The sequence below is a fragment of the Haemaphysalis longicornis genome, unplaced genomic scaffold (assembly GCF_048455015.1).
Source record: "Haemaphysalis longicornis isolate Haplotype H1 unplaced genomic scaffold, Haemaphysalis longicornis Haplotype H1 scaffold_4, whole genome shotgun sequence".
NCBI classification, from domain to species: Eukaryota; Metazoa; Arthropoda; class Arachnida; order Ixodida; family Ixodidae; genus Haemaphysalis; species Haemaphysalis longicornis.
This window is the reverse complement of record NW_027526361.1, coordinates 115,174,534-115,197,466: the sequence shown is the minus strand read 5'-3', so window position 1 is coordinate 115,197,466 and position 22,933 is coordinate 115,174,534. Positions and strand designations below refer to the sequence as shown.

Sequence of the window (22,933 nt, the reverse complement as noted above, 5' to 3'; positions counted from 1 at the left end):
ACCCAAGACATACTACTTCAGCTTAAGGAGGAAGTGCTGGACGACTTTAATAGCCACAGCAAGCGGTCCATCTTGGCCCTTGACATTAAGGGGGCATTCGACAACGTTTCTCACCAAGCCATCCTTCAAGGCCTCGCATCTACAAACTGTGGCGAGCGCACATTCCAATACTTTGTCTCCTTTCTAACCCAGCACACAGCAACAGTGGGCATCGGGCACCGTCGATCCGACGCATTTAAAACCCTGCCAAAGGGCACTCCGCAGGGGTTGGTAGTATCCCAAATACTATTCAACCTCATAATGAAAGACTTGCCACCCCTACTAAAAGCCATCCCGAATCTTCGCCACGCAATATACGCGGACGACCATAACGCTCTGGGTCCCCACTGGATCTCCGGGCGACCAGCAAGATGCACTTCAAGCAGCCATTCAGGTCACCCAACAATACCTGAAAGCCCGAGGACTCGATTGTGCCCCCGAAAAATCTGCCCTTCTAACCCTGTGCAAAAGGACATTAAGAAGCGTCCAGATCCCATACCAGATCCAGAACTTACCATTAATGAGCAACGCGTCCCCAATGTCCCACTCCTACGCATATTAGGCCTCACCATACCAAAAGATGGCTCAGGCGCTCAGACTATCCTTCCCTTGCAACGGACTCTTGACCAGCTCATTCACCTCATCCGCAGGATCTCCCATCAGCGACTTGGGCTACAAGAAGCTGACAGCCTGCGCATCATTCACGCCCTCCTTATTAGCCAGGTTACGCCACCGTATTTGGCCCTGAAACCCGCAGAGAAAGAAAAGCTAAACATCGCCATACGCCAGGCCTACGAGGCCGCCCTTGGACTGCCTCCAAAAATAGCAACAAGAAAACTTCTACAGCTCGGCATCCATAATACATGGGAGGAACTGGAAGAAGCTCATCGCATCTCCCAATTCACGCGACTTAAGCTCACGCCAACCGGCAGGGCTACACTTACCTGGCTCGGCTACAGGCCTTCCCCAAAATGCGAACAGAGGCAACGCATCCCTCTAACCATCCGACAGTACATCACAATCGCACCCATTCCCAGAAATATGCACCCCATCTATAACAAGGCACGCCGAGAAGCCCGGATACGAGCCCTTAGAAAACGCTTCCCCAACTCTCCCTGTACTCGTTACACGGATGCCTCTCCATACCACCAACAACCGGAACATGCCGTGAGTGTCACCGGAGCCAACAGTGCAGAACTGACGGCCGCTACAGTACACACGACATCTATTGAGGCAGCAGAAGGACTTGCCATCGCTCTAGCCGCCACCACTGGAAACGACTACTTCACTATAATCCGCCTGCCGCAACTTCCTGCTAGGTCGAATAACACCCACGGCCTTAAAAATTCTGCAAAGTGTGCACCAGCTCCCGGAAATGCACATCATCTGGACCCCCGGACATGAGTCCTTCAAGGGGAACGAGGCGGCACACGCCGCTGCCCGCGTTCATACACACCGAGCCGTTTCTCAAGAAGGCGAAGTCACACAGCCCCTTCGCTCTCCCAAGCCCGCTACTCTGAATTCATACGCGGACATCCTCGCCCATTACCGCCACGAACGACGACGCTTCCCGCCACCACATCCCCATTTATCCAGAGCACAGGCGACTGCCTTTCCTCCATGCCATGTACCCCACCCTCTACTACTCAACGTGTAATTTCTGTCACCAACCAGGCACCCTGTACCACATGGTATGGGAGTGTCAGAAAACCCCATCTCTTACCCCAAATCCTCACCCAACGTACGAGCAGTGGGCGGACCAGCTGGCCAGCTCCGACCTCTCAGTCCAGCGTATCCTGGCGGAGAGGGCTAGGGCAGCCAGCGCGGACCAGGGCTTCCCGGACTACAGGAGGCCCCCCACCTGGTGGGCACCTGAAGCTCGTCTTAATAAAGTTTATCCACTCCACTCCGTGGCTATGATGCGCGCGTGGTCCCACTCTATCTTGTGGCCCATCTTCTCGGCATGCTCTGCAAGTGCATTCGTCACGGTGTGGCCCTTGGTGACGTCATTTTTGTGCTGTTTAAGACGCCGGCAAAAATTTCCGCTTTCACCAATGTATACCAATTCGCAGTCGGCGCATGGGATTTTGTAGACCACACCAGGGAAACGTTGCCGAGGGAGGATCCTTTATGTTAAGCAAGTCACCCTTGAGCTTGCTTGCTTGCACATGCGCGATCTGCACACCACGTTTTCTGAAGACACGAGCAAGGGCTCCACTTCCAGGCAGTTCCTCCACAAGGACATGACATTAGTGTATCGCACGCCGTTCGATGTCACTGAGCTCTGCACCTTGCTACGGTTTTGCCTGTCTAACGCTTGCTTCTCGCACAAAAGCGAATTCTACAGGCAAGTTTTCGGTACCGCTATGGGAGCATCTATTTCAGTCACGACTGCAAATATTACAATGGAAGCAATTTAAAACAAGGCATTGGAATTATTTTAGCAGATACCCAAGGTGTTCCCGCGATACTTCGATGACTGCTTCTGCGGTAAGGTGTACATCAGACAAACCAGCCGATGCGTAAATGACCGCCTCAGGGAACATGATCTTTCCATGAAGAATGGCACCGGGTCGCATTTGCCTCATCACTACCGCGAGTGTGGCAAAGGATGCCTTCCGAGACTGACAGAGACAATCATTATCGGAAAGAGTCGTGACACCGTGGCGCAAGAACTGCGCGAAGCGTATTTTATCCAAAAAAAAAAAACAGCGCAGGCTGTATCAGTGAAGCATCGCCATCCCTGTTTTCGAAGGAGTACCGGATCCTAGACAACATGCGATAAAAAGGTGTGATTATTGTCTTCAGCTGTGGCTATTTTGTTTTTATAGTATCTTTTTCAGATCTATTATCCTTTGTGTATGTTTGTGCGTTTGTAGACAAGCTACTTATATCGCTGTCTTTCCTTGGAATAAATCAGTTGTTAGTAGCGCATCTGTCTCGTCGTTCTTCGTTTTTTCTGTCCTCGTTTGTAGCGCTCGATTTTCCTTAAGCAATGAACCAACTAGCCCAACAGCATAGTTTACTAAAAAAGCGGACCCTGATTTACAACGCTACTTGCCCGTACGATTTCGAAAAGGAGCTTTTGTTATAGCCGACGCTTCAGCTATCACGTCTCTCTCTTTGAAGGGAACAAACCGCACGCGGGCTGCGATCGATCACTATTTTTACCATACATTATGTGCAAACAGCTTCGTGAATATCAACCCAGTATTTTTTGCCTTGCTGCCCATCAGGAAACGAATTATAAAACGGATCTAAAACGATAAGCCAGCTTCCACAGCTAAATGATGCACTAAAGCGCGAAAACATTTCCTATCTGCCACTGTTTTCTACTTTAACCAGAGACAGGTGCTGCTGAAAAAATTTTACTTTCAAATAAACTAAATCTAACACTCAAAGTAAATACTTCACTTGGGAATTGAACTTTTAAAAATCTAGTCTATTATTTAGGAGAGGAGAAGTTTCGTTAGTTTTCGCACTTGACGAAGACGACGGCCGATATTTGTGCTGATGTATTTGTTACTTAGAGAAAGGCTGATTTTGGCTCACTTAGCGAGTGAGGCAAAAGTCACACAAGCGTTTATAGCCGCGTGTACAACAACTCTATTTAGGTCGTCAAACTTTTGAAAAGGTCTAAAGGATAGAGGTGGCGTTGGGCCAGCCCAAATATGGCCCATATTAGACGCGGGATGCAAGCGGCCAAAAAGTTATAAAATATCTTTTTTTTTCTGTGGTAAATGCAATAGGAATGACAAATGTAAGGCATGTGCTCATTTCGCGCTATTTTTATCTTTGAGTAAACATTTTATTTTTAAGTAAAAAGAGGTTTGCTAACACCAAGACATTCGCAAGCACGTGAATAGTTTGTAGGCTTCTCATCTTTCTTTCTTTTTTTTTTTACATTGAAAAAAAAAAAATGCCGGATACGCCTGCCTATGCGGTTAGTTTAAACATGTGATGGCGACGGCGGTACAGCGCGCTGGTGTAGCAGAGAAACCCCGGGCGAGCACATCCTTGCACCTGGCGGAGCGCCCTGCAAGTCGCCGGAGAAATGCGAGCTTCACGGGACAGGTTCCCCAACCTCCGTCACAGGCAGCTCGGAACTTGTTTCGGCAACTCTCCACCAGGTGCAAACGTCGTCTGCATGGAGCTACTTTGAACGATGGTACCTAGTGTGCAGTGTGCTTGCGAAGCTCAGGATTTCGCCAAGGTGATTTTAAGAGCTTAGACTGCTTATTTGGACAAAAAAAAATTTGAGTGCAGTTGGCCTTTAATGCCGAGACATGTGCATTTAAAAATATCGGAGTTGATTTCCCGTGAGTTTTCACTATTCATTTACGACTTGTAGTGCCATTCACACACCTCCGGAGAAAACATAACCCTAAATGAAGAGGCCCACACAAGGGGCACCCTATTAGGTGCCTTCTGTCCCTTCTGTAGTCCGAGAGCTTTGGCGTGCGGCACCCCATCTCTGACGCTGAGGTTCAGGGCGTGAGGACCGCTTGACCTTCTTGCTAGCCGAGCTCTTGGCCAGCAGGCACTCTACCTGGTCCCCGGTTGACCCCAGAGCGACGCCTGGCAATGCTTGTGGGCTGGACCTTGACGGTACAGCCGCACCTCCGGGCGCTGGTGAAGCCTGCCTTCATGGGCAGGCTCCTTCCTGGGGCTCCTTTCTGATCTTGTGCATCTGCCGCAGCAGCTGCTGAAGGGCAGTGGCATAATATGGGTTGCCAGCAGCTAGGGAAGGCTGGCGCCACCACTCCTCGTAGATCTTTTGCAGCTCCGCAGTGTCCTACGAAAAATTTGTTCAGGATATACCACAGATTTACTCAAAATTTGTTGCATCTCCTATCTTTACTATTGTCTTCTTTGCACTGCTGAAGTAATAAGGGTGTTCCGTAGGTATTCAACTATGGGCCTACCGGGAAACCCATTAGGGCAGAAAAATGTTCACAGAACTCACCTTCCCCTGCCAAGCTTAGATAACCACTTTGGACCAGAGAATACTACGCAGGTATTTACAGATTAGTTTCACAAACATTAATGCATTCATTGAACTAAAATAAAACACAAGAAAAAGCTTTGTTTAGTGCCATGTTCAGTTACATAATAATGACTGATTGATTGATTGACTGCAAGGTTTAAAGTACCGAAACTACACCTTGCTTATGAGGCGCGCTGTAGTGGAGACAGCTGGGGTTTAATTTTGGTCACCTAGGAACAGCTAGGAAGAGTTAACGTGCGCCGAAATCTCGACACACAGACTCTTTCGCTTTTCACTTCTATCAGGAAAATTGCTACCGCAGCCGGTATCGAACCCATGTCCTTGGGCTCAGCAGCACAACACCATAGTCACTTTAGTCTCACAGAACCCAAGCAACGCCTCTTCAAAATCCCAGGGTTCCTCAAAGCCTTACTTGAGAGCCCCTGACCTAGCGCTTTCGCAAGGCACCTTTTTATTCACAGGGCCTTAGTGGCATACAAGGACTATTCAGCGAAACACACAGAAAAAACATTAAGACCAGAATGTAAAATTTTACATCTCAAAAACTTGCACTGTGCAACTGACTACGTATCTAATGGTATGAGATTGGATCCTGGCAGAGTGTGTTTAACACTTCTTCTTTTAAGCTGGGCTGAAGACTGTCACACCTGGTGGGGGCCCCTAACACCAGCACAGTGCTGTTTAATGAAAGTTTATTCCTCCTCCTCTTAGCACCCTCCCTGTGTCAGAAAGGGCCTCGGAAGACATACGACAGCCAGCATACAAAATTTCACACTAGCTGTGACATATGAATACTACTTCATTCTTGCTCCCCTTTACATGCATTGGAAAAACTTGTTCGTCTTGCTTCTGCTATGATGCTACGCAGTCATGTTGGATTGCCTTAATTTTTGGAGTGTCTTTTTTGGCATCCCGTAGCCTTCTTCTACTAAGCTCCTGCAATTGTACCTTCGTAAAAATAAATTTTACTACAAGAGACCCCTGAAAAAATGCATGCACGTGGTTATAAAATAGGTAGCTCTTGCCAAAAGTGGAGTGTGTTGCTGAGAAACAGATCTTGTTCAGGTGTCTAGTTGCTACCTAGGTGTCCAGTAACTGGAGTAAGGGTCACAATTATTAGGCTTTGCTAAAATAAATGCACGAGCACAAGCCACACCTCAACACCTCACGTTGGTGACTGCTTCCAGTTGAGCCCTGGGCCTCCAGCTGTGGCTCGGTATCCATAGGCAGCTGCTGCTGTTCAGGCTCTGCTGCCACCGGTTGGCCTTGCCCTGTGGGTGTGCTGGTGCTGGCTTCTTGGGAGTTGTCCTGTGTTTGCTTTCCCAGTCAAGCTTCCTGAATGCCCCCTCCAGACATGCTGTAAACAGTTAGGAATAGTGAAAACTGACTGTGAATCAGATCGAATATTCTCAAATACGAATAGTAGAAACCAACTGCGAATTACATATATTCGAATGTAAATGGCAAAAGATTACTGCAAATGAATTATTTTCAAATGTGAATAGTGAAAATTCACTTCACATTGAATTTGATTCAAATTGCGCATTGCTCCCACGCCAGGCTGCTGTTAGCTGTGCCACGTATAAAGATGTATTATGAGCTGCACTGTTGTGGCGAATACCACACGCCCATTTATTCCTTCTAAGTGGAACAAAAATAGTAGAGCGAAGGTATGTACTGAGACATACGAACGTCTGGGCCATAATTTAAAAGTAGTTTTACAAGCACAGGCTTTCAGTCAGGCTGTGCCATCTTCATTAGGACAGGTGCATCAGACAAGTCTAGTTAAGTGCGCCGTGGCTGTGCATGTGCTCATCGCTGCCTTTCTCCCGAATTAGAGAATTCAACACTGCAGAACAGAGTTTCTGCGATAGCTTTCCGTCTACACTGCATGATAGCTTGCTTGAAGCTGAAAATTAAACTGAGAGAGATACCATGTTTGCATAAACGTTGGCACAGGTCACATAAAAGTAGCAATATATGGAGTGTGCTGGGGTACATAGCTACTTACAATGTTCAACGTGATTTGGTGCTCTTCTGTCCAGCTTAGTGAGGGGGCTCACTCCTTCGTCGCCATACTGCCCTCTCCGCCACCCGCAGAACCAGTGGTAGACGGTGCTGACTGGGGGATTTACAGCGCTGCTAGCGAGCAGGCCCTCACCGTCCTCCTGCCTTGCCAGCTTCGTTTTATGAGGAGCTAGTGCGGCTGCTGGGGTCGTATCATCTTGAAAGTAGCGGAAGAATGCGGCACTTTTGTCCGATGTGGGCTTTAGAAGGCGAAGCCCATCGGCGCAGTCGAGCCCGTGGTTGAGCACCTCATGCAGCTTGATGACAGCAGTCGGCGAGACTGGCCAGTTGAGGAATGGGTCGTTCTGCTGAGTTGCTTTTGTGACTTCCTAATTTTGACATCTACAAATGCTTAGCAGTAGTAGAATGCTTTCCGGCAGTTTCGTTCAAGCTTCTGTGCTGACACCTTCACTCCTTGTGGAACACAAACCTGTAAAAAGAGAATATCACAAATTATCTCAATTCTCAAAATATTATTTAAAGCTTGATATACAATGACTAACCTGCAATATATTTTTTTACTTAAATTACAATTTTATGAAACACAAACGTGTTAAACGGTAATATTATGAATTATTTTAGTTGTGAGAATATTATTGAGAACCAGATATGCAATCTGTAACCTGCAAATGTTTTTTTTACTTCAATTACCCACTTCATCTGACAAGTTTCACAATCAGACAACTAAGAAATGCTGAAGTTCCAAGGTGATGCGCATACTGTATTAAAGATGTGCCTCCAAGTCATGTTCTGATCTACTTCGCGGAATAAGAAATTGTACAGGTTTAGCACTCGCCTTTCACTTAATTTTCCCATGTATGAAAAATGGCGTTTTAGGAAAATTTGTGTTGGTACCAAGCAAAAAAAAAAAAAAAACTTGCTCAATCGCTCACGAAATCGAAGCGGAACAGTTGCATGTTATGCTCTTGCATATAACACAATTCTCTCCAAAATAGGACAGTTATATGCTTCCCACATTTCGGTTACGTTTAAATCCACTGAAGACGTAATAACACGACACGTTTAAAGCCTCTTTTAAAGCATTTTCAGTTGGTCTTTTTTTCCTCCTCAGCAAGGGGTGCCCCTTTATAGACCGAAGGGGGCAGGAGATAATTGGCTAAAAATCATTCATCTGTGAAAATGTTAAAAGCATGACACATATGCTTGACTCTTTTTGCTCGGACCATACTATGAAGCGTTATTTGTTTGTGAATTAGAATTAATTACATCACACATTATTCTGATATTGTTTAATCTTACGTAAGGAAAAATAAATTAATTTGAACATGAAGTGAAATGCGGATTGTTTTTGCACGGGTGCTTCAAATCGTGGTCAAAAAATCCCAGCCCAACTCAATGTAATGTAATTTAAACTATATGTTCTTTCACCTCGGCCAAGAGAACATACAACGAAGTTCAGCTGTTCTTCCCTTTGAAATTGAGCGTGAAAGACGGCGGCATCGATGATTGACCCGTGGCGTTGTTCAGCGTGACGGAAGCAAGTGTGATCAGTAGTAACCAGATTTTTAAGCCACCGCTACTGTAATAAATGCGTAGCAAAAAAAAAAAAAAAAAAAAAACTCGCTGGTGTAGCTTCGCAACTGCAACTGATCAGTCTGTCTTGATTTTACCAGGTCGGGTAGGGGGGTGATATGGCAACGCCTCCGAGGACCTTGCCTGAATAAATAAAGACACTGCCGAAGAGCATCTATGGTACCTCGTTGGGTTGGGGGCTCCCAGTCGACGATCCACGACGCACGGTCGCACGGTTGCCTCGCCGTAGTAGTCAGCCATGCGTACGCATCCCCGCACGAAGCACGTCCACGTTATCGACGCTGGCTTTGCAGTCTAACTAGAAAGGTTGGTCGCGCCCGCGCACGTCACAACGGCTGAAGAAATTAACTGCTACTTCGCCGTCGAACTAGAAAAAAAACCGTAAAATTGCAGCAAACTCTACGCCACTGATGCTGCTGGTGCCGTGAACGAGCCCTAAACAAGAGCAGAGGAGTGCGGAGTACGTTTACTGCTTTGTTCGCACGCCGGCAGAACCAGCCTAAACATCAAATAGCAGGGAAGGAGTGCGGAGTACGTTTGGTGCTTTGTTCGAACTTCGCACACCGCAACGTTTTTATGGCGCAAGGTTTGTTTTGCATTCAACAGGTGGCGCACCGCAAACGCGCAATTTTTAAATTGTAAGCCGCGGCATTCGCGCTCACGTCTCCGGCTACGGATTAGATTTCTTTTTCTTGGAATGCATTTTTAGCATTTCTGCGCGTACTGTAGCACGATATCACGTTACTGTGATCGCCTACAGCATCAGCAACCATGCTTAAAATAAGACATATTCCCGCTGCATTTTTTATTCAGTGACACAAAAGTAAATTCTCAACAAGAAAAGTGGGGGGAGGGTTCATTATGAGAGTAAATACAGTAGCTCTCATTTTAAGCACAAAAAACTACACTGAACTTTTTCATGTTTCGACACTTTTTGCACCTCAAAGGTTGCTGCTATGCTTAAAAAGAGAGAAAGAGGAAGTAAATCTACTGGGATGCACAAGCGACATAGCACAGGAGCATAGTTCAGTAGATCTGCCCAGGAGGGACCTAATGGTTTTACGGTACACTATAGACGCTTAAAGAGACACTAAAGTGCAAAAGCAAGTTGGCCAGCATCGGTAATTGCAGTGTTGTGAATACAAATAATATGCGACTTGCAGCAGAAGTACTTTATTAGTGCATGAAAATTCGCAAAGCGTCCTGAAAACAGGCACGGCTGCCCTGTACATTGTTCTGCAGACAACTTGTGGCATCACTGATTGCGAATGGCAAGACAAGACTGGTGGAACTAGTCGAAGTGTTCTTCTGAAGCAAACACTGATGCAGGGTTATGCAAGTTTAAAATGAGTGTGTGCGCGTATGCAAGTTTAAAATGAGTGTGTGCAAGAACTTTTCCTGGTTATGAGCATTTTAAAAGACACAAACATCAGCCAGTAAACATAAAATATGATGCCTCATCCCAGGCTTTCTTGCAATGTCGATTTCGTGGGAATGTTTTGCCTCGCCTAGAAACATAGCCACAAAAATACATGCATGTGGGTGCACTAGAGACTGTAGTATTGTACCTAGCTAGTGACATACAGATAAAGCAGCCAGTGGAAACAGGAAAATTAGCACAATCAACACGAAGCAGGACGGCTTTCAAATGCTTTGATCAATGGCGCATGCATATTCAGCAGCTTTTCATAGGTGAGTAGCGCCTGCAGGCGTTTCTGGGGAAACATGGTCAAGTAGCGCGGTAAAGACGGGACAAAAGTAGAGACCACACAGGACTAGCGCTAGACATCAACTGAAATTTTTACTACACACATCAAAAGATATACAGGAAGGGCGCATGCGTGAACATGCTCAAAGCACAAAGAAAAAAGACAAGGTCAAGTGGTGCATTTTGTTACGCACGTGGCAAGTTCGCATCCAGATAATCTATTTCTTTTTTTGATGAACTAATAGAAGCCGTGCTTACACACTTTTCACCGGCTTTCATGATGCACCACGCTTCAAACAATTCACGGCTGGCTTGGTCCTTAAAACAGCACAATGTTACTGTCTTCTCGTAAATTGGAACACAGTGTGGAACGCACCGGCAGCGGCGGCAATGGTCAGCTAAACGGCCCCCCGCAGCGAGCGCTTGAACAGCTGTACGGTGCTCCCAGAGCCTGTCATTTATGCACCTACCAGTCTGCCCAATATAGCATTTTCCACCAGATAGAGGCACTTCGTATACAACACCTTGCTTGCAACCAACAAACAGCGTGGCATGCCTCTTCTTCGGTTACCCTTCTTCTCGCCATTCACAGCAGAGCACATTCGTGCTAGTTTTTCTGGGGCGGAGAACACAACGTCGGCACCACATTTCCCCGCCACCTTTTTAAGGCGGTTGGAGAAATTGTGCACGTAAGGGACGACTACAGGCCTCCTTTCTTTGCGAGGTTCATCTCGCCCTTGACGCCGTGCCCCTGACTTGACGTCACGCAATTCGCCCCGAGCGCGAACACAGTCGGCCCCTGGCGGCGGTGGGACGAATCGCTCCTAGTGTGGATGGCGCTCTCGCGTCGTCTGCTTTTTCATGTTGCGTGCGGCGCAAGACGCGTGCTGCACACGACAAAACAACCAATATGTGTGCTCGTTGGGCAGTAAGCAATGGCATAGTAACCTTTGCGTGCTCGTTTCCTCTAGAAACGCAACAATCAGCGGCCGTTGCGGGTTAATGCGCTGGTTTAATTCCACGAAACATCTTCGCTGTGGTCACCGCTTGAGTGTGAAACGTGTTATAAACATTGCTTCCACACATTTCACTTTTCTTATTGTTGAGTGCAGTCGTCTGCCGTTTCGAGAACGTCGAAGGGTGCTTTTTGAAGGTGGCGTGGTGATCATTTAAAGGATAAAAGTTTAGTACGCGAAACGGGTAAGAAGCGACAAGACCTGTGCATACGCGTGCAAATTCCACACCCTTGTAAAATTGCGCTGTGTCCTTATAGAAAGAAACAAACAAAAACATTCACACTGCACACGACCCGTGCGCTATCGCCCATACATTACCGGACACGTATTTTACACCCGCAAGCATCTGTGTGATCGTGTCCTTCCCGTACCTTTTCTAAAATAAATACCATTTTTGGACAGTCGTTGGTTATACTCAGGAGGAGGAATAAGCATTTATTCAACTGTATCGATTTGCTAATTTTACGTATTATTTAAATACGTTTCTATGGATGCGCAAGAGTATTTAGGGGGAATGTTTCAGTAAAATTAAGCAGTTGTGAGTTTGCGTCAGTCATGTGGCATTTTGTGTGTCATTTTCATATATATCCTTTTCAAATCCGACATGAATCACCTTGTCCAGAAACATGTCTCACTCAGCATAACCAAATGCCTAATTTGGTCACGTCTTAACCTCTTAAGGTGGACCTAAGTTTAAAGAAAGAGGAGAAAACTCGTAATATATAATGCACGTTGTTGCCCACATGTGTGTGGGGTGTGTGCCATGATTCGCTGTTTTTTTTTTTTTCCCACAATGCTTGCTTTCAATACAATTTTGAAAAAGGCGTCCCACAATTCCTGGACAATCTCGGACCAAAGGGGGGTTAATCATTTTGGAAAATACCTGTGCTGCTTTTTCACCGCTGCAGAACACGACGCCTAGTGTAGTTTCGATTGTAAATAATACTTATAACCATAGTTTGGCTTTTCGCGCGCGTTACATGCGTTCTCTTCTCGCTGCTCTTGCAACGTTGGCAGGACCCCCCCCCCCCCCCCCTCACCCTTCCCGAAAAAAATGAAATGCGCAGAATTTCATTTTTTAAACAATCCTCAAGAATTAAATGCCAAGACAAAGGCGATATTCAGTTTACAAAACAAAGTAGTTACCGGGAACCCGTTACGCTGATTTGCAACGAGAAATAAAAAGGAAATGTTTTACTACATCTGCAACAGCACAACTTCATTTATTGCCGTCTTTAGGGTTCGTAAGCAACCTTATACGCAAGAATGCAAACACATCTCGCTGTTGCAGGCACCTGTTAGATTTTAAAAGGAACGCAAATCGTCAACAGAGCAGCCGTCACAGAAAATTTGTGCTCACTGTGAGGTCCCAGAAGCTTTGCACACTGTAAGCCTGCTTGTCACTTTGCGAAAACCTAGTTAAACATGAGATGTTGATTGTACTGCGTGCGTTGATAATTCAATTCGGAAGTTCACTTGCGACGAAAGCCGTAAATAAGTGATCCGAAACCGTTATTCATCAAACCTTCCTTCACAGTCACTAAAATTTCATTTAAAAGACCCGTTAGAGCGGTTACATTTATATCTCTGCGCTGATCAAAATTCAGTAATTTTATGTTGCTTTTTGAACACAAAAAATATCGTAAGCTCTTAGAAGGAATTTCGGGGCAGTTAAGTAGTGTTACCATTTCAGAGCATCCCACAAATGCAAGAATGCGTCATGCTACCAGTGAAAGCGATTGAGATTGCCGTTGTAAACTGAATTTCAGAGATCGAGGCTTCCTGATTTGTTTCTATTTATGCTTTTATTGAAGGCTCAAAGCCATAGTCTGGAAAGATCGAGCTTGCTACGAGCCACAGCGTACAAGTTCATTGTCACAATTACGGCCATTCTGAGATTCCCGATGAGTCGTCGCGTTTTTTGGCGTAATAATGAAAACTGACTGCCACTTCCATGCTATACATTGAACGTTGAGTAACCGAACTATAGCATACCACTCTTGTTTGCACCTGTCGTGCGCACATACGGTGAGAAAAAGGCACGAAGCGCGCCCACAGTATGCATTCTTACGGGCCGCTCAGCGGAGCATCCACACTAGCAGCGCGACGCTGTCGCCACCTACATGTCGAGCTCGCGGCGAATAGGCTTTCAACCACTGCTGCTATTACTTCCCGAGGGAAGCCGGCATCTTTCAAACGTGCAACTTGGTGCTGAACACTATCGGCGACTTGGTGCTGACAAGACTTCTCGAGGGCACCGCGAAGACAGCTAACGCCAATACCCCTTTTCACTATCTTCGAATGCGCTGAACAATAATCCAAAATTGCCTTTTTTGACCGTGGCTGATACGCCCAACACACGCGTGTTCCACAGAAATTAAAACACACATCGAGGAACTGCAAGGACCCATCATTTGGTAATTCATGAGTGAATTCCAAGCCGTCAGAGCACTCCAGAAATGTTTTCTTAACTGTCTTGACTAAAAGGTTTACTTCTTCTGGCTTCACCGACCTAGTAACAATCATGTAATCATCGACATATCTAAATATCTTTGCTGTCTTAGCCGTGTCAATATATGCCTCAATGCTGCAGCGCCAGACAAACGTCTTCAAATTTTCCTTCTTCCCACACACCATATCCGACTGGAATAATCTGCCTGTATCTGTTGTCTGCAACATTGATGGGATTGAACATATTGAAAATTGAGACAGTATGTTTTTACAAGTTACTGTATTTTACCCTGTGTTGTCGGTTTGTTTATATTTGAGTGATTCCTGCTTGGGTCCTGTGTGGGGCCTGCAGTATGTCATAAATAAATAAATAAATAAATAAGCTGGTCCGCAGCAACACATGCAATGTACACTTAACTCTTAAGCCAAATACAGCCACCATAGCCCATTGTTTTCACCTGTTTTGCAATTCACACAGTGAGAGCAGAACTGCTTAAATATGCTCCTTCTGGAAGCGTCTTTTGGGAAACTGGTCATTAGGAATGCAATAGTCATCACTTCAAAGGCTCTGTGACAAGCTTAATAACACCCACGCTTTGCAATTGGTCAGCTGTACACTGAATTTGCACACCAGACACTTTCCTAAGCGGTCGCCAGCGACAAAGAAAAAGGGGGGTGGGGGGTCACACGAGATTTGAACCCTGGAACAACACATTTAGCAACGGAAGCGCACACCAAAGGGTCATCCTGTCTGACTGAGGAAATCGTCCGAGCAGTAGTAAATCATTGAAGGACTCAGGCTAGTTATCATTGCGCCTGCCGAAACTTTAGCGAGTTACAACTGCCGTTTCGTCAGCACGGAACGCTAGTGAAGAAACAAAAAAGAACGAAAGCAACATGGTCGTTTGCGCTATCACAGAAAAACATTGGGGCACAAAATGCAATTTCCGGGCCAAAGGTTGAGCCGATCACATGTAGGGTGAACGGTAGATCTACGTTTGAGAAACAGCCGCTCCAACTACGCGGCGACTGGCGAACGGTTGAGGCACTTCGAAATCTACAGCGCCGGCCAACACCCGAGAACGCGAAATCACGCACAGAGGCACGGTTGAAGCACTTCACGTAAGAGCATGAGGAGAGGATACAGTAGAGCGCACACCCGCACACTGCGTATCCAAACAGTTGCCGCTTCACGTAAGAGAACGCGAAATATCCAACACAGGCACGGTTGAAGCACTCGTAACTTCGCTAGAATACGAAGGATTAAGCGTTAAATCCAAAGCGCGGCCGTCGCAGAGAGCGAAATAAAACACGCCGATTGATACACTTGTCGCTTCACGGAAGTGCCCGAGCAGAGGCTAGCGCAGAGCGCACACTTCTCCGGCGATATTCAACGCCGGCAGGGCGGTCCCAGAGCGCGGGGAGTGTGCACAACGGCGGAAAAGCCAAGCGCCCTTCGCCTTTCCCACTCGCACTCCTCCTTTTCTCCCTTTCGCGTCTGAGCGTCCGGGCAATTTATTTCACGCGCCCCGGCGCATGCCGTTGCACGTTTTCTTCGTGCCGCGGTCGCTGGTCTGGGCCTGCGATCACGCAGCGTGCCATAACGAGTCCGTGGGCCTAATTTTCTAAAACGAGAGGGCGTAGTTTTAAAATTACGCGGCAGCTCCATGCAAATGCGGGTGTTCTTGGGCGGGGGCACCGCTTTGAGTGTGGAGCAGGGACGAGATAAGCCAAGAAAAGCACTGTGGCAAGGGGTGCAAAGCGACAAGCAAAACGACGGCGGGCAGTGCCCGTCGCTTTGCACCCCTTGCAATATGACTTCTTTGTGTTCAGACCGCGCAGTGTGGTGCGATATGTGGTGCAGTAAGGTGCAGTATGGTGCAGTATGGTACAGTATGGTGCAGTACGGTGCGCCCGCCCGTTAATTCGAAGTCCGCTTAATTCGAACAACTTTAAGGTACGCTTCGAGTTCGAATTAACGAGCTTTTACTGTATTATCTTCCCCCCCCCCCCTTGCTCGCAAAGCCACCGTACCTCGCAGAAAAATAAAATTATTTTATTCAAATCGCGGTGCACTGTGCTCCGGTTTTGGGTAGTCACTTGGTGCTTCAAACGTTTTGCTCTCAACAATGGAGCCGACCAAATCCAGGCTGTCGCACGACCAAAGAGCTGAGTATACTTCAGTTGTGTGCCCCCTTTAACCAAAAAGAATAAAAAGGACCGCTTATACACCTCCCATTATTATAAAACAAGAACGGACGCTAAATTGATGAAAAAAATGAAGGAAGCTCACATTAACGCGTAAGACTTGAAGGTAGTGAAGCTGTACTTAACCTTCGCGACCACCACCACGAAGGCTTAAGTTCACAAGTGCTGCCGATTTGCTTCTTCTTCGCTGCCGCAATGACGTTTACTCTATAATTGTAGCTATTGAGCGTGACCGTCTGGCGAAACATTGGAACATGCCTTGTTTCAGTGTCGTGTAGCGGTAGCGTTTTGGACTGTGCTAAGCAGGTTGTTTGGTGTTACGCTTAGAATGAGCACACGTTCAAATGACACGTTGGTGAACTTCCTGATGTGTGCTGGTGCATTTGTATTATGGCGAAATCGTGGTGCCGCGTGTCTTCGCGCCCGACCGCAACGGGCGATGTTTCCATTGTTGTGGCGTGTGCGGTCAATCCTTATGAATCACGTAGACAGTGATTTGGCAATTCTAGGTGAAGAAGCATTCCTGTTACGCTGGTCCACGCGTTTTATAGCGGCCAGGAATAACATCCTGAGCATCACTGTTGTGCCGTACTGACTTTCAACGAGTTTCTGAACTCTTCCTTTGAACACACGTGAACATTTTGTGCATTGATTTCAGAGTAGCTTAATTGTTTCACCACCATAGAGAATTTTTGTGCAAAGCGTAGGCTGCCCGGATTACTTGGAAACTGATTGGATTTTTTTTTTCTGTTTTCCGGCAGCGCTGTTACCACTAGTCGCTGCGTGCTGATATGTGGTTTATAATAAATTCACTTCTTTCATATTTTTCGGAAGTGATAATCATTGGACATCACCTTACAGGGGCGCACGCTGTGACGTGTCTGTCTCGTCCCGAGCAAGTGTTGCCAAGATTACGGCGAACGCTGGAGTATTTTTTGTTCCTAGCAAGTGTTAACCAAGTGCAAGTGTGCTGGCAGGCACACGCGAGCGCTCGGCATTCTCTTATTTTGTTTACTGCGGCCCGGCGGTCGCCGCTCGTCAATTTCTTGGTATGTTTAACTGTGGACACGAAAAATTACGATTTGCTAACCAGCTTCGCTGTTAAAAAGAATTTTATTCGTGTTTAGGAATGAGCTACGATTCGTGGAATCGTCAATAATAATAACGCCTTCCGGCATATTTTTTTTCGTTTCCGTGTGATGAGAAAACGGGCGCTCTAGACCGTCACTCTTCATAGCAAAAAAAAAAAAAAAGAGTTACGGAAACAAGACGTTTCTGATCTAGATACCCAGCCCGCCACGCTTTGTGCGGGGCCTGACAACTGCATCTGACGCCACGAATCGGCTTTCACTGCCCGCTCTCTCTACTCAACACTATATCACTTTATGTCATCCCCAGCCAGCCTTCTCCCATCGATCTCGGCCGTTCTTAGCGGGTGTTCGCGGTCCCCGCGGATGACAGAAACGAAGGCCTCAGGCGCTGCCACCGCCTTCGCCAGGAATTATCGCTCCCTCAAGGAACAGCGCCCACGGATCAAATGATTCTCCGATGACCTTCCTATTTACGAGCTCACTCATCACGATGGTTCCGGGCTCTTTTTACGCATCTTTCGTTTCTGCGTTTGCTCTTCTTTCTCTCCCTACTCTCACCTGCGTCGACGCGGTCCCATCGTTTTTTATTCCTTTTCTTAGCGCCTGAGCGGGAGTCTATGCTAAAAGCGTGCATCGCCTGACGGGGCTACGGCCCCCTTAGAGGCATTCCCTTTCTCGAAGATTCAAGCAGCTGGGTTTACGCTGAGACAATTAGAAAAGACGACATAATAAAACAAGGCAGATTATAGCATACCGGTGGACACATTTTTGTAAAAAATTACACGCCTGTGTAACTACAACATCGTGAAAATGTAGAGTTGAACTGCTGATGGCATATATAGTGCGTTTGGAAGTTTTACAGGTCAGACGTGTTGAAGTCAAAAAAGAAACTCACTGGCCCGATACAATCCCGAGAGCACTGTACGGAGTAGAAGGTCTTCAGAGTACTCGCGCGTATTTTGAGGATTTATCTGTGACAATGGAACGGAATCAAGCCAGTAATTGTTTTTCTTTCGCAGCATTTTAGCGGAAGTACGTTGAAGAAACAAATAGATGCCAAAGGATACTGCACTGCGGTGTAACATAAATAGCAAGGACCACTTCTTTTAATGTTTAGTAATTCTGATCGGCTTTGATCCGACAGGTTTAGGGGTGCCCTAAAAAGTTAATTTTTTTACTCGGAAACTCGGCAAATACGGAGACAAAAATCGATTATAGCGGTCCACTGTGCCAGCAACATCTATTTTTTCATGTCACCATTATTTGTATTTGTCTTGTGACAAACCATTTGTAGAGTTCTTAGCCCTTAACGAACAGGGGGAGGCTGCGCACAATGCAGTATTCTAACGGATTACAGCTAAATAGTCCTAGTCAGAAGTCTTTAATAAAGAAACAATGCTAAAAAGTGTGGTTATATGTCATGCATATTTGTTTTAGGTGCGCAAACATGCCCCCTTTGGTTCACTTCAATCACTAAGCGGGTCCTAATAGATCCTTATTGTTCTCCTTAACGTGTGCGCACCAGACTGTTTCCTTCCTATGCCTATTGTTTCGTCCCCTGTCGGCACAGCGCCTATTCCTTCTCTCGAGCGCAAACACCCGCGCGCGCAGTCACGCAAGAGATCCCCAGAGCGCTCCTCAACTGTGCATGCGCTGCGCATGCTGGCATCACGCGTACTCTTTCTTCCCCCGGTATACTGTAGTTTGTTTTCTCCACTCGGCGCTCGCGCTGCACTACGTTCGTTCTCCCGCGTTCGGTCGCTTTTGAGGCTTAGAGGACGCGTACAGGTTTTGTGCCTTCATGTACGCCCGCAAATTTTTTGTGGTTGACTGCGGATGTGCTTGCGCATCAAAAATTAAAAAAACTCAGAACGTGACCTACAGTCTCCAGACGACAACAACGCAAAGTAATTTAGAATGTCACCTCTGTTTTCCAACTTCCGAGTTCAGTCCACTCCTCCTGTAAAGCGTGCATTGTTACACACACAGTGATAGTGAGGAGAAGCACGTCGATACGCTGAAGTGAAGAGAGCAGTGCAGACCTTTAAATGGTCGCATAAATCATTTTCTATAAGGCGAATGCCTGAGATCTCTACGTTTACTCTAGGTACCTGAGATCTATACGTTTACCTGAGATCTCTAGGTACAAAAATCTATGATACAAAATAACCTGAAGTTGTGCAACACAAATTGTAGGCGGGCCAGTTGGTACATAACTGAGTCACAAACAGCGCAGGAAGGAGACAAAAGGAAGATCACACAAACACGGCGCCGTGTTTGTGTGATCTTCCTTTTATGTCGTTCCTGCGCTGTTTGTGACTCAGTGACTCACTGAAGTTGTGGTCGGAGCGAGGGCAGGCCGGGGATCGCGCGCTCGGAAATAGAAACAATATACTAGGGAAGGAGGGTCTCAGGAAGGCTCTGAGAACGGGCGACGCGGCGCGCGCCTGGAAAGGGAATCAGCAGCGACAAAAGAGGGTAGGCCACTGCCCCACGTGCAATACGGGCCGCGTTGAGAGGGGCAGGTACGAGCGGGGGCGAATGGGAGGCTCCTGGCGATGGTGAACGAGCGGAACGAGCTTCGGAGGGTGCTGGTCAAGTGTAGTAACGGGCGCGGTCGGAAAGTTCAACAGAAAGTTGAACAACGAACAATGAACTTTATTGGCGTCATGTACAGAATACGCAATGCCGGAGGCCGGCAGGAAAAGCTATTTTAAGGAGAGCGTGACGGAGCTGCGGGCCCCCGTATTGGCTCCAGCGTACAAAAGTGTTTTACAGTACATAAAAAATAATAAGCCGCGTTGAAATATGGAATCCCTTGCGCTATTCAAATAATGTAAAAAATGTAGAAAAACAGAAAAACAATGACAACAACAACAGCGACCACACTAACCGAAGAAAAAAAAAAGAAAGAAAGAAAAAATATGTACTGAACAGATAAATCAGTCAATACAGGACCAGAGGAAAATGTGAGCCCATTATAAATGGTCATGACTTACGTGTAAACCATACACAAAACAAAATGTACACCAACGGATGTACTAAATCCCTCAATACATATAAATTACCCTCATAATACATGCATGCAGATTTATATTACTCTGTACTACATACAGACTACACAATACATACAGAATTACACAAATACATCATTCAATACACGACCGAAAAAAATATGAGCTGGTTATAAATCGCCATGCCTTAAGTACACCGACGCATACACTATAGCTGACACTCATGGGCATGCGCGAGCTATTATATTGTGTCAATGTGTTCATTTGCAGGAAAGGTACGAATTGTGTTGAAGGTGTTGCTTTCCAGCTGAAAGTTAAGTTCATGTAAGGTAATAAAAAGTGCTGTTGGGCTGCTTGGTACATACTGTAAGGGGTGACTTAGCGCAAAAAAAAACAAGGACCGTGGCAAACGAGACAGACGCTGCTAACAACGCATTGTAGTTGTTATTGGAGTTGTTAGTAGCGCCTGTCTCGTCTGCCACCGCCCTCGTCTTTTTTGCGCTAAGTCGCCCCATTCGTGTAAGGCATTTAGTAGCCTCGGAAGCCTGTTTCCCAGCATATGTCGCTCGAATGTCGTTCCATAAGTTTATACGCTCCAGAGTTCGCAGTTTAACGGCAGATCAACAGAATGTCGAAATAGGCTGTCGCATTCAGATTGCTAGAAAGCTCTGCCCCCCCCCCCTTTTTTTTTTCTTTTTTTTTTCTATCGGGCCAGACAACACTTGGCACCTGGCGAATATGTAAAACATGTGCAAATGCTTCATATGGGTGTAAACTACCGCCACTGAAACGGCTGAACTCGAATGAACCTATAACCGAAAAAGTCGCTTTATTGACGCCGAATTCTGATCCTGGATTTAAGGGAAAGCGCCTGTTACCCCAGTACTAAAGCACACCACAACAATCTACATCACGTTAGTGCTACAGTGTAAATGTAGCCATGAAAAGCTCCATTCAGAGGTTTACGGTAGATGAAACCTTCATTGGAGTTATAAAGTGGTGTTCCTTTTTTTTTTTTTTTTTGTCATCGCATCCCGAAATGGTTGCAAATAAGAACAGTGCATAAAGCCGTGTTCATTTCTAATTTATCCAACATCCCGAAATACATTGAGAACAAGAACACTTAATACCACTCTAAAGAAAGAAATTTGCAAAACGTTGCGCCCCAGTCCACTACTGCAGACTAACAAAGCGCAAAGCTTCTGAACGCCTTCGATTCTAATTCGAAAATGACGCTCGTTTCACTTCGGACAATGGCGTGGTTGTGAGCGCTCACGTTCTCATCTAGTCATGCTCATATAAGGGCTGCTGTGGGTGTCATCAGATCAAACAAACCACGCACACTAGGTATGTTTCAAACGCGAGAAATATATTGTTACTTATACAAAATTACTTCCAGATAACCCCAATATTGTTCCCATCCCAAGAAAATTTGTTGCTTACACCAAACCAGGAAGACGTGCTGCTCGCGAAACCAGTCATGTGCATCCTATTCATTCTACGATCGTCTACACGGATTCAGCCCGGACGCACGTCGGAGCGTCCGCTTATTCGGTGGCAAGTGGCACCGAGGTAGTCACACACACCCTCGGTCCTTTCACTACTCCCCCATCTACAACGACTCTAGAGACCATCCCAATAATCACCAGTATTCAGGACCACTGCTAGGCACCCCCTAACCCCTCAGGATATACCATTTACACTGATTCAATGCAAGCTATCCGCGCAATTTACATGGATAGGATTCCTTAGCAACAATATGATTATGCGAAGCTTTGACGTTCCCGCACTGTCACACCATGGTGGATTCCTGGTCACGCTGGAATTCCAGGCAACGAGGTGGTGCACAGCCTCGCCTGCGAACTTCTGCACCGGGTGCCTGGGATTCCCTGAACTTATCCACCCACGTGGGACACAACTCTCGACTACAAGCAAGAAATGAAGCTTTACTACAAGAACATCAGAGAAACTTTTCGTACACTTCCTGTTTCAGACAAATCTCTAACCACCACGCAACTACGCATTCTTCGACGCATACAGTTACATACCCTCCTTACACCTGCTCGTTCCTTTCTCTAGCGTCTACGACACTCACCAGCATGTCCGAATTGTCCCGAACCATACGCTAATTTAGAACACTGCATTTTCTCCTGCCCCATTGCAGTTCAATTCCCACATTTTCCACACCCTCCTCCTTCAACGTGGCGGACTTGGCTAGCCTCGGACCAGCTCACGGACGAGTTGACGTTGGTGAACCTGACCCGGGACATTCTGGACGCTCAATGTCGCGTTTGAAGAAGTTTTAGGGCCGAAGCACCTTAAGGCCGAGGCTTGTCCGTCCGGCGTCCGGCGTCCGGCGTCCGTGCTCACGGTACAGCACCGTTTAAATCAAACATCTGTGAACAAAAGGTTCACTAAAGGTGAAGACCAAAATGAAAGAGAGAGAGAGAGAGAGAGAGAGAGAGAGAGAGAGAGAGAGAGAGAGAGAGAGAGAGAGAGAGAGAGAGAGAGAGAGAGAGAGAGAGAGAGAGAGAGACGCACAGCATCGTGTAAATCGAAACATCTGGGAACAGAAGATTCACAAAAGGTTAACAAGAACAAAATTAAAAAATTACACCATCTTCCCGTGGGGAACCACAAGGAGGATGCGAAACATCATGGGAGTTCCGTGTAGGTTCCATTGTGTTGCCGTTATGTTGTTTCATTTATCAAAGCACGAATGGGAACGTAGTGTGAACCCCCATGTATAGAGACAGATAAATGTAGAGAAATGTAGA

At 46.5% G+C, this 22,933-nt stretch overlaps 1 protein-coding gene across 1 annotated transcript; it reads right to left on the bottom strand.

The window, feature by feature from the left end:
* Positions 1–513: 513 nt before the first annotated feature.
* LOC144179945 (uncharacterized) lies at positions 514–22,426 on the bottom strand. Its single transcript, XM_077708361.1, has 4 exons — positions 22,391–22,426; positions 7,059–7,443; positions 6,217–6,404; positions 514–4,834 (listed from the first exon to the last, which is right to left on the bottom strand). Exons 1-4 carry the CDS (start codon positions 22,424–22,426, stop codon positions 4,685–4,687), a joined length of 759 nt encoding a protein of 252 aa, XP_077564487.1. The 3' UTR covers positions 514–4,684.
* Between the last annotated feature and the right edge of the window lie 507 nt (positions 22,427–22,933).